General features: G+C 39.2%; 1 protein-coding gene across 1 annotated transcript in view; it reads left to right on the top strand.

The window, feature by feature from the left end:
- Positions 1–235: 235 nt before the first annotated feature.
- LRMDA (leucine rich melanocyte differentiation associated) overlaps positions 236–12,925 on the top strand; it is a 616,838-nt gene continuing 604,148 nt past the window's right edge. The window contains exons 1-2 of the mRNA XM_005520506.3: positions 236–354; positions 4,378–4,478. Of these exons, the coding sequence (XP_005520563.1) occupies positions 325–354; positions 4,378–4,478 (131 nt within the window). The 5' untranslated portion in view covers positions 236–324. The remainder of the gene's footprint in view (positions 355–4,377; positions 4,479–12,925) is intronic.

Genomic DNA, 12,925 nt, shown 5'->3' with positions numbered 1-12,925 from the left:
AGGTCTTTTTCAACCCAGCCGATCCTGCGAGATGCAGCAGTCGCCGTGTGCGGCTTTGGACTCGCGCTCCATGCAGGATGTCGCGACGGGGCCTGGGGCGGCCTCCGGAGAAGGGTGACCTGACTGGGCACGCGGCCCTGGGGTCCCGGCAGGCCCGGCGCTGTCCCCGCGCGCGCGGTGCCTCAGGAGGCGGCGGGAGCCCCGCGCTGCCGCTGCCGCCGCCCCCGGCCCGGCCGCGCTTCCGCCCGCGTCAGCTGACTCTGCCAGGCAGCGGCCCGGCCCGGCCCCGAGCCCGCGGAACCTGCGGCGCGGCCACCCCGCGGCATGGCAGGGGTCGTGGTGAGCGGAGCCCAGGTAAGTGTCCGCGGCCGGTGAGCCCGACCGGCCGCGCCCCCACCTGCCGCGTGCAGCTCGTCCCGGCCGGCGCGTCCCCGCCCCCGGCACTGGGAGCGGCTGCCCCAACTTCGCGCCGGCTGCCGCCGCTCTGCCGGTGCCGCTCCCGAGCGCTCGGGGCGGCGGACGCGCACGGGGCCGGGTTTGTTTCCAGCCGCACCGCGCTCCGGGACGCCGCGCAGGTATCGCCTCCGTCGCCGCCGCGCTGTCCCGAGGCCGCCGAACGGAAGGGGCTGCGGAGCCACCCCCGCCAGCGCCGGGCGGCCCCGGGGGTGCACTCCGAGCCCCGCGGCTCGGGGGGTGCGCGCCCACCGTTGGCGGATGACGGAGCGCCGGGCCGGGGCAGCGTGCCGCTCACGTGCGGCGGGCGCGCTCCCGAGCCCGGGCCCTGGCGGCTCTGCGCGGCGCGCTCCCCGCGGGACGCGCTCCAGAGCGGATCCGCGCTGCGCGCTCCCGGCTCCGGGAGGCCACGGGAATAAGCTGAAGGAGAAGGCGTGAAATCTGCTAAATGTTGTTCCTCCTGAAACCTCCTACGCACGTTTCTGTTTGGTTAAAGAGAAGTTAGGAAGTATAGCACGTCCTGCTGACTTTTACCCAGAGCCTTGTATGGCTACTGAAAAAAGTTCTGGCTAAAAGTTGATGACATTAGTGATGAACCTGTGGTTAAAATTAGAACTTTTTTTTTTTTCCCTCTAAGGAGAAGGAAGCTTGTCTTATTTTTGAAAATGGTTTGCCATTAAACTATTGAACAAGAATGCTGCCCATCTAATTGCTTCTTTAATCTGGTCACAATTTCTGTGTGGAATTCATGTAAATATGTGTGTGATATGAAGGCAATTAATTGGCTAATTTTGCAGCTGCTGCAGGGAAGAATTCATGTAGTCTCTGTGGTGCCCTCTGGCACAGAGGGACACGCTGCCTTCTTCCCTTGGGCATGCCTTGAGCCCCTTCATTTGGCTGTGTGCCCACATACAATCTCCTAACAGCACAGGGTAAAATGTAATGCCCAGCTGACTGGAAATATTGTCCAGATGTAATTCCCTTCAATAGCAGAGAACATGCAGTATTGAGAGTTCATACATGACCTTTTTGGTGACATTCCTTAATAAAGACCTTACTCTATGGGTTATTAAGATTACAGTATAATTGTAGAATGATCACAGAGACTAAATGGTAATAAACTCTGAAACTAAAGCAGAAAAGAGGTGCAACTGCTTTGATAGTTAACTTATATTTTAAATATTTTGTAACAACATATCTTTTTCCTGAATTGCATACAGCATGTTGAAGAGTCTGCAAGAGTATCTCAGGCCTCCATAGCCTATCCATAGCTGGCCTTTGTGGGAAACTGAACATTTTGGTGGGGTACTGAATAGGGCACCAGTAATGACTGACTGTGACCAACCTGTACTATACCTGAGTTGGAGAATTAGACCACAGAAACCTCTATATCCAGTTTTTAATCCTGTGTGATGTTCTGTGTCTGGTATAGAACAATCTAAGAAATCTGCTGTTGCTGATGTGCCTTGCAGCCAAAGAGCTGGAGTCTTGGGAAAAGTATGCTTGCTCTCATCTCTCAGTGGTGACGTCTCTGGATATGTACTTGGAAGCTCATAATCGTTTTGAGGGTATTTGAAATGGAAGCAAAAGGAAGAATACTGAATTATGTACATTTTATTGTTTCCCAAGTAAATGATTTTGAACTGAAACAATGAAAATGAAGAAATACTCTTCCTTCTTCTGTCTACTAACATCTTGTTTTATATTAGCATTGTACTATGAGTGTGCTGAAGTGGACTCTGTGGAAGTAAAGTGCCTTTACAAGGCCTCAGCATTGAGAGGTCATGATAACAATATATCATCTGCAAGTATGCTTGTGAATAATCTCTTTGTACCAGCTTTTTAAAATGTATTTTCATATTATAACTGTTCAAAGGCTGAGGCTTTCCAACATTTAATGTATTTTGTGTCCTGTGTGCTCTAAACCACATCTTGTGATCTTTTTCTTCAACCTGTAGTCTTGTGGATGGGGCTTTTATGGTCAGGTAAGTTTCTGAAGCAGTGTTTAGCAGGCCAGAGTCCCCTACTCCCTTTCAGCTGCTCCTCCCTGGGTGAAAGGCAAAGTGAGGGTCTGTGCTCTTGCTTTGTTTGTAGCTCCCCAAAACAGTCTTGTCCTCCCAGTGTTAATAGGCATCATATTTTAGTCATTTTTGTTTCAACACGTTACATTGAACCAAATGCTTAATCCAAAGTGTTATTAAGCTGTTAATGTGATGTCTTTCAAAGGGTTTGCAAGCGTTAATTTAAAGAAATCTACCATTCAGTGGAGAATGACACAGTTCTTTTATGCATACCTTTGTGTATGTTGTAAAATGCATTGTGATTATCTTAGATGTGAACTGGAGGAAAACCCCTACATATTTAATTCAATAAATTCTGCAAAACATTTTCTGTTACATCCGAACCATTAGGATGTAAACTACCCAAAACAGTTCCTTTCCCTTTTGTTCTTATATTTGCTCAAGTTGTGTGTATGTCTGGTAGCAGAATATATTGCAAGAGCAGGTCTGATTTAACAAGGGGAAGAAGTTGTTAAACTGAGTGAGCTTCAAGCTACCTGTTTTCTGCTCATAAAAATTATTTCACTGTTGTCAGCTTTATCTGTTGAAGTTATTGAACAAAATGAATTAAATGGGATGCCATATAGTATTATCAGATGCAATCATTTTTAGAGCGTAGGAGATCAGGATGACTTGCAGAAGTACATACTGTCAGTCTGCTCTGCAGAGGAGTCTCTGTTTTAACAGAAGGTGAAATACTATCAAAACAAAGTTTGATGGATTTTTTTTTTGCATATTTTTCATCCAACATATTTTTGACTAGTGGAATATGGTATTGAAATTGACTTTATAATTAAACATGTGGATAATAACAGTTTTATATAGACAGTGGTCTAACATGGTGCTTAACTTGCTAGTTGGCCATTAAGGGAAACTAAGATTTCTGCTGCACAAAATCTGAAATGTCAGTATTTTGAACACTGAAAGTATGAGCCAATATAGATGTATAGAATTCTTGACAATAGTTTTGAAAAGCTTTGTGGGGTTTCTTTGAAGAAATCAGTCCAATGACTTCTGGGACAGTACAGCAGAAATAATAGAGAAAGTTTAGCTGCTTTATTTTTTGTATTCTACTGGAAATGTTATTACTCACTTCATCCTGACTAAAGATAAATAAAAACAAACAGAATCTGAGTAGACTGGTTTTTGTGCTACCACTAATTCTTCCTGTGTTTACTAAGGATGGGTTAGATGGGCTGATATGAGAAAGAGAAAAGACATTTACATGTATGTGAGGAGTAATGAGAGGTGTGATCTGCTCATAGGTGGTGAAACCAGAAATCTTTAAGATTCTTCCATGACTGAAAAGAATCTTCCTGCTTTGTTTGTCAGGGCATGGGCAGCCCTCTTGCTCTGTCTCTGGTGTGCTACTGGGAGTAATAATCTTCTCAAGGAATAGTTAGGAGAATGGATTGACCATATGCTGCGTAGGCATTTCTGCACCAAAATTTAGAAAACAAACTTTGTTTGTTGTATATGAAGGACCAAACTGGAAGATCCTTTGGGTAGCTTCTGATTCTTCAAACAAATTTCTTCTGGAGCATGTCAGAGGTGTAATGTGAAATAACATTAGATCAAAGTATTAATGGTGAGACAGAAGAAATGTGGTATATTTAATCGAAGTATTTTACTTGGAAGGAGACAAAACATACATAAAGACTATAGATGTAATAAATATTAAGTAGATGGTATCAATAGGAAAACAAGTTTGTGTGATAGATTTTATAGCTGTAGAACTTAATATATTTTAAAGCTGTAATTCCAATTCACTGTATTGCATGTTACCATTTTATCAATGAGACAGAATCTAGACAGGGAACTAAATTTACCCATTAAATGTTTCCTTGTTGCTTCTATTTCTCAGGTGTCCTACATTAGTCAGGACTGTGAAGAAATTCCAGAATTCCTAGGAAGAAAATATGGACATATGGCAAAAAGGCTAGACCTTAGCTTCAACTTGTTAAGGTATGTGGTAGTATATAGATTTTCAAATGCAGTGTGGAATTCCAACTCCTTAAGTAGACTGTTGTTTTTTTTCAAAGTAGAAAGATGTAAGTCAGGTACATTTAATTGTTATCAAGTGGACGACACTGTTTTATAGGTAATGTTTGTCTCCTTTTCTCCCACACTTGGAGCAGAAATAACCAGGTGAGTCTGAAAAATTACTGTGTTGTCATAAATGATGCCCATTGAGAAGCTTATGCTTTGTTCTCTACTTAAATTGGAAAATAAGCATTGTTACCTGAAGAATGGGATCAAAAGTAAATTTTCCTTAACCAAACACAAGTAAGTGTGTGCTTCTCTCCCTTTCTTAAAATTTTATTTATGGATTTCTGGTTATTACTATAAATGCTTTATAACGCTTTTTTTTCCCCAGATGATGTGTTTTGTTCTATGATTTTATTTTCGTGCATCTGTGTAGTTAACTGCTAAAGCTAAATGCAGTTAGACTTTGTAATTCCTTCTAAGTATTTTAATATATGGATTGGATTAGGATTTTGTAGTATTCCTGTTAGCTACTACAGCATACCATTCCATTTAATCCTTATAAGAGAGCCTGCTGAGGTTCAGCCGAGTATATTTCAGGTTGAAAAATGTGGGTAAGTACAGAGAAAGAATTTGAGTGCAATTGCCTGTTTAATAAAAAAATAGGTTTGTGGAGGTAGGGTTGGACTCAACTCATTTTCCTTTTATTTTGTTGGGGGCAAGCTCACAGTCTGCTTGTGAAGAGTAATACAAGAAGTAGTGTGCTGGTGCCTTGCTTTCCTGGAAGAAATAACCACTGATTTTAACTTCCTTAACACTCATAAATGTTCTTCTGAGCCTCTGTCAACTCTGAAAGACTGAATCCTACATGTAAGAGGTAGCAGAGCAAAGGAGACACTAAATCTGTGGACTGTTGATATCTTATACTATGACTCTGTTCTGTTGGATAGTGTAATCAGAAAGGAGAATTTTGCTGGGGGAGGGGATCAAATGGTAATTTCTTTTTGATTTTGTCATGAAGATAATTCAAGGTCTGTATGTGTATTTAGATTTAGCAAGTTGTTGACAAGACTGCTCCTTCTTTACATTTCTGGGAAAAAAAGTGTTTGTCTCTTTCAGTTAATGCATGATTTGAAGAACAGTTCTCTGAATTTGTTTCATTTCATAGAGTAAAATAATAACATTAAATTTGGATGTAAAGTACCACTTTAAAACTGATCATATTTTCATGTAGAGCACAATTGGTGATGTATTTCTGAAATCTGTGTTTTCTTTCCTTCTTTTATTCTCTAATGAAAACACTTAGCCTGTTTTTCACAAGGGATATAGTTGGTTTTATTGAGGCTTAGGGAAGAACAATCAGCTTGTGATGTAGGAGAAGTTGTAGTTGTTAATCTGTAAAAGTATTTTAAGACCAGAAATGAGATTTGGGAAAGGGGAGAAGTGGATTTTATTTTTTTTCTTTGGGAAGCTAACACTAAATGGGATGTGAGCAGTAAGGGTTTTTCATTGAGTAGTGCTTAGATTTACTGAGCATATAGAAACTAAGAAGTATTTATGGTACAGTAGCTGTTGACACTGGTCTGCACTCATATATAGACCCTGTACCTGCATATTATTGAGAAAGTCAGATAAGATATAGAATAAATGTCATAATCTTAAATGTGAATATAGAAGAATGTCTTGGGCAGCTGTTGAAGCAAGTGTAAGCAGGGTCATCTTCTTTAAACAGGTATTATTGCTTAAAAATCTAACAGTGTTGTGGTACAGCAATGACTTTTATGATTTTCATCAGTAAATGCTTAGTTTGAAAAGTTTACGATGTTGTTTTCAGTGGGGAAACAATATCTACCATTAATGTTGATTTAGGAAGGAGTTTGATTTTCTAGTATAGCTTGCTGTCTCTTGGTAGTGGTGTGAGTCGAATGAAGAAGACCAAGGGTGATCAAAATACAGGTAGAGATGAAGAGAATACTGTATTTTGCTAGCACAGTAGTTATTTGAAGTAAAGATGTTAGCTTTCATTATAATTTTATTTATTATTGGATGAAGGTTTGTTTGTGTGGCTTTTGAAAGGAAAAAAGGAAACCAGATGTTCTTACATGAGATGGTTTTGTTACTCAGATTTCCCTGGTTATTTTCTTTTTGCTTGTGATGAGTCCATATAACTGAGGAGGGGAGGGTTGTCGTTAATTCTTTTGAACTGGCAGTTTAATACAGAAGAAAGTGTACATTTTTCACAATTCTTTTCCTGATTTCAGAATTCTTTCCAGGCTAGAGCTCCTTCCTCTTTCTTAAGTAAAATTTAGGGGCCGTGAAGATGCTTAATTATCTTTGCATCAGTTGTGGTATATCTAATATCAGCATTTGATACATAATCACAAACAGTTGCTTTTGTGTCTTTCTTGTCTGCCTTTTTCCAAGAGCTAGTGTCTGTCCTTGGTTATCCTGAGCAGTACATGGATCCAGCTCTTTCCTCCGGCAGTCCAAGTGACTGTTACCAGTCGCAGTGGTTGCACATCCCCTTTTCCCCGTGAGGGAAAGGAAAGAAAGAGGTGAAAGGTACAAGTGAAATTATATGGGAACATTGGGAAAGAGGAGGAGTAACAGCAATTTGTTGTGTGTGAGGCAAAGGGGAAAATGTGTGTGTCCTTAAAAGATGCTGGCTGTAGTCGGCAGGATGTGGTGCCACTGGATTGCCTTCTGTTTATGTCTCTGGCTGATGGAAATCCTTCAATCCCAGATGACTGTAGTCCACTTGTGACTTATTTCTTCTCGTGCTGTTTTCATTACATTGATTTTGTTTGAATGCTTTCTAATATCTTTTGTTTCCTTTTGGGGCCAAGGGGGAGTTGTGAAGAAGACAGAGCCAAACTCTTGTCAGATGTACAGCAAAAGAACAAGAGACAGTTGTCACAGCTGCAGCAAGGGAATTTCCAGCCACCTCAGGGAAGGCAGAGTGAAAGAGGTGCCTAGAGAGGCTGTGGAATCTCCATCCTGGATGATATTTAAAATGCAATTGGACAAAACCACAAGCAACCTGATCTAACTTTTGAAATCCCCCTTTTCTGAGCAGGGAATTGGACTAGATGATCTCTAGATGCTCTTTCCAATCTAAATTGTGCTGTGATTCTGCAGCTTTATTGGTGTGATATGGCCTGATTTGTTGCAGCTCTTTTGATTTCATAGTGATTTTCAGCTATTTTAGAAATGAACTATTTACGTTGTGTATTTTCAGTAAGGCATTTTTCAGGAGCAGAGTTGTTTTGCTTTGGAAATCTGCTCCTGAGCCTCTCATGGCAACTGTATTTGATAGCCTTCCCTAGTAACAGAGTCCTTTCATAATGTGTGGAAAGCATTCCCCAGTTCTCATTCTGTGATGGCATAGAGTATGGGAAGAAGAGACACTGATGTGTCAGTGTTAGTGTTACCTGGAGACTTTGTAAAGGATTTCAGGGTGGAATGAAAAACTGTCGTTGATCATGGAAAGTTAAAGATTTCACTAAAAAAAGAACAAGGTAAGTAGTAATCACTGGTGAAAAAAAGGAAGCAGTAAGTGAGTAGGAAGGATATAATAGAGGTAGGGAGTAGAGATTTGGATGAAATACAAAGATTTTAGTTTAGATGCATCTTGCTATCTTGTGGGAAGAAAAAAACCCAAACAACCCGTAGCTTGTTCAAAGCTTTTTTTACTTGTGCTAGATGACTTTGTTCAAAACTTTTCCTTTCACATTAGAGGCTAAATGCACTCTGGTGCTTGAATAACAGATGTCAGTGGTTTTGTACAAACAGGTGCCATGCTTTTATAAATAATATCTACAGTTCACTTCACTGAGCAGTCCATCTTGTAATTTTGTCCTCAGTAGTTTTAAACATCTGAGTTGTTTTCCTTTTTCTTACAGAGATTTCTTCTCAGTCTAAGCTATGAGGTGAGAGTGAATCTTTAATCTTGGCCAATGAGGAAGGATTAATCCAATAATTGTGCTCATGGAGATACAAATATCTCTTCCCTCTCTCTAGGGTGCAGATTATTTCTGCTAGGAGCCTGAATAATTTGCACAGTATGTGCTTGTGTATAACTTTCACTGTCTGATGAGGAAGGTGCATGTATGAAAACATCCCCTTGAACTTCAGTCCTAGTCTGGAATGTTCCTCCATGACTTTTTTGAGGCTGAGGCTTTGTAATATTTTCTCTGTGGACTAGATATTGTTCTTTCTCTCTTCTGCCTCCTGTTTTTTTGCCTGGGGGAATATGCAAGTGGCAGCCTGAAAATGGGCTCCAGTTTTTACAGGGCATGTTCCTCTTTGTAAGTTGAATACGTGAAAGAGAGGCTTTTTTTTTTTTTTTTTTTCCCTAACCACCTTCCTGGTCTGTGCAGCACTAAGACATGCAGAACAGGAAGATGAACAACAAAAGAGAGATGGAAATAAAAACCAGAATTCAAAACAAAGCATGACATATTTTTAAAGCCTTTAGACTCATCTTTATAGCACTTTAAAATGTTGAAGAAAATGCACTATTGTTAAAACTTTTTGATGGTTTTATTTATAAGGTAGAAAAATATTTTCACCATAATTGGGTAACTCTTAATAGTAGCAATTGCATATTTATCAGTATGAGGGGCTGTTATTAATGTAGCTGTCATGCACAAACACATTTCTGCATTAAATCCATTTAGTATGTGCATTATTCGGTCTAGAATGTCACCAGGACATCAAAGCCCCCTTAGGCATAAGAGCACAGTGCCCTGCTGTGGCTGCAGAAAGGGCTTGATCAATAAATGTAACATGTTAATGCAGAGCAAATAGAATAAAAGATTTCTTTGACAAGACATGAAAAATCACCTTGTGGCAGCTGGCATGGTGATGCCATTTCAGCGGAGACACTAGCAAAGTTGATCTGACAAGTAAAGAGGAGAGATGATGGTTATAAGGTGCTTTTGTTTCAAACTTCTTTCTTGACCTGTCAGGTTTTGAAGGAGCCTGAATGGCCCTTTTTTGTCATGTGAAAATTGTAGTCTTAGGCAGTTATGAAGCAGTTATCTCTTCTCAAATTGTGAATGCTGCTGTTTAATTGATTCACTTAGCATTTGAAACTGTCACGCATTAATAATTGCTAAATCCTGTAGATACTGCTCCAGTGTGTCATGCTTAAATGTGTAGTTATCAGAAAATTAATATCCTTAATGAACTGATGCTTTCAAACTAGCATTGCATGAAATCTCTTTTGCCCTTTCATTTGCTGAAGGTATATCAGCCAGTTTTCAGAGAAACCCCTCCCGACAGTTGTGTGGTTTTATTTATTTATTTTTTTGATGCCCAACAAATGCCAGCTTTGCTTTGGGTACATAGTGTGCTCAATGACAATAAATATAGTAATTATGCTGGAGTTGGTAATTAACATAATTATAGTCAATTACGACAAATACAGTGCAGAGCTAAATGAATGAGGGTGAGAAATTAGCAAGCTAATTGATTTACTGTACGTGCTGCTTTTTCCTGCAACTAACAGTTGCAGATTTTCTGCAGGAAAGAGTGTTTACAAATAGCTGATTGTGTTTTGAAATGACTCTGTCTTGTGGCTCTCTCTCCTGTTTCCCTTACACTGAGGTGAAGAGGATTGAAATATGGGGTAGTGGTTACAAGGAGAAAGGAGCTGCTCTGTTCTCACTGAATGCTTTGAAGGAAGATGCATGTACTTGCTTTAATTTTAGATGCTTCTTTCAGTATTGAAGGGAAAAAAAAACCTATGAGATCCTTTACAAAAGATATTGCTAGAGAAATTTTGGACCTATATTTTAATGCCCTTAGATGTGGCCTGAATTATCTAAGAAATGTTTATCTATCTGTTTATTCACATCAGAGATCTGCAGAGCACTGGATAGCTGAAGGAAGAATTAGAATTGTTCAAGGAATCTAAGTGTGTTGAAACAATATGCCCTTGTTCAACCATCAGTTTCAATAATTTAAACCACTGGACCAGTAGAGATGCATAATATCATAACATTTGTGCACATTATAATTGCCTGTTTTGTTTCAAGATGATTTATAGTATCTTGTCTGAAATAAGTGTATTGGAGCTATGCAGTTAATCTGTTTCACTCTCCTTGTTTTTTTATTTTATTTCAAGCATGACAACAGTTTTCTATATGAAAGGAGAATGTATATGTTTAACTATTGAAGATTTTGTATTGCTCTTTTAAGAAAAATGTTGAGTAGCAGTTGAGATTTCTTCCTTTAAGAAAGCAATAATTTACAAATGTTTGTAAATTTTAAACTGGATATTGTTTACTGTTTGAAGCTAAATGGAATTGTATAGAGAGACTTCAGCAAAGAGATAATGTTTTCCATAGCTAAGCAATCTGAAATTTATAAATTCTTGGTAATTGTGCTTCTACTCAAATGTAATGTATCAAATGTATAAAAAAATTCAAATGGATACATGTGTAGTTTGAGGTGGGTTCTCAAAATTTACCCTTAAAGGGATGTCCTACAATAAGCACAAGATGCTGTTTTTAAATAATGTTGAAATGTTACGGATGTCTAAAATACTTGTACAGTGACATTGCTAAAGGTGATCAGTCTTTAGAAGCAATTCAGCTCCTAGAAAAATTTTACTGAATTAAATATTTATACACAGGGAATCATTGAAATTATTTACAGATATAATAGTATTTTTGTTGAAGTCTTACATGTTTATTAATCATTGTGGACTATCTTTTGTGTAATTATCTTCTAAAATAACTTCTTGTTGTACTACATGGACTGAAGACAAGTATGTTGATGTATGATATCTTCCTACATGGGTAATACCTAGGGAGTCGTATAAGATGAAGTTTTATAGATGTAAAACTATTGGAAAACTAGGAGAGTATTACCAGTAACAAAAACAATTACAAACTTCAGCTATTAACTCTACTTTTGGTAGTTGATAGATATCAAACAAAATCTACTCCTTGCTCTCTTCTTCCCTTCCTTTTCCCTCCCACCATGCCACCCCCTTTTAAAAAGTGGCATTTCAACAGGAACCAGGTGTGATCTGGCTAATGTATAAGGAAAACTTCTCTCCCTCACCTTAAAACTTTGGAAATATTAAAAATGTTAAGATGCGCCTTGTCTCGCATGCAATATCCATGCCTGTGTTCTCTTGTTTTGTCAACTTGAAATGTGATTATAGAATATTTGCCACTACAAAGTATTATCTGTGTGTGTTTTTGTGACTCGTGTATTTTCCTGCTGTGTCTTAATTGTGGTTGTTGGCTTATTGTTGATACAAAGGGGACCAGTCAATGACTATTGTTAAGAAGATCAAATTAATGGGTTATGGTATACATTTAAATATTGCACTGATTTCAGCATTCTATGCCATGGATGTAAGCTGTACTTTTTAATGGAAAAGTTATTTTTCCAAACTCAGTAATATGTAAGTAATAAGTAATATAAATTGTTGTATTTCTGTATGGGTGGCTGTTATCTTCTTTAGTCCCAGCAGCCTCTCTCTTTGTCCATTGATCCTTGCTTGACTTTTTATGGCCACATGGACACTAACAGACTGTGAAAACACTGTAGTATATATACCCCTGACCCCCCGTGCTGGCCATTATCCATTGATTTACAGTACCTGACAGATCAGAACACAAGATTGTTTTCTCTTCTGCTTTCCTCAGGAAGGCTTAACACTGTGGAAAGAGTTGTCTTGAGGGTGTATCATGTGGTAGAATTAGGCAAAAATTTTTTACCTGAACCTTTGGCTTGGGGGACAGTGTAGGTTCATATTGTGTAGGGGAGAATTCTTGTGAGGATTGCTAGAGCTTGAAATCTGGTGAAAAAATTAAACAGCATAATTTGACATTAAGTTAAAATCAGGTTATGAGCTTTGATTGTTACATTCTTAATTGTAACTGGTGAATATTGCTATGCTGGTTGGTGAAAGTTATTTTTGTGGGGACATCCGTGTCTAAAGGTCTGTTGCAATTATGAGTAAAGATGAAATCTGTAGTATACTTCTGAACAAAGGTGAGTGACAGACTGGGACTTGAACAGAGATAGGATTTCCTATTAAGCATTCATTGACTCAAGGCTGTTGGCAAAACCTTTTGACTGAGGCAGAGCATTTCCCAGTGAACTGGTGTTTGCATCATAATTTTCTTCATGTTTGAATGTATAGGGATTGAACTGCTTCTTCTTGATCTGATTTCTGTATGAGATTGAAGATGGATTTTGAAGTGATGTTGGAGGCTAAGCCTACACAATCTGCAGCTGTTCTTTGGGTACCCAGAGCCCTTAATTCACTGGCACAGTCAATCCAACTCCTCTTGTGAAAACTGTAACCAGTCTTAAACTAAAATCAGTTTTTGTTTTGAATTCTGTTCTAAACAATAGGAATCTATGTTAGATTGAGAGAATATCAGGTAATAAATGGAAGA

This window comes from Pseudopodoces humilis, chromosome 9, assembly GCF_049639895.1.
Source record: "Pseudopodoces humilis isolate 2021_Gansu_Grassland_sample_001 chromosome 9, ASM4963989v1, whole genome shotgun sequence".
Lineage (NCBI taxonomy): Eukaryota > Metazoa > Chordata > Aves > Passeriformes > Paridae > Pseudopodoces > Pseudopodoces humilis.
This window is presented reverse-complemented; position numbering and strand designations above follow the sequence as displayed.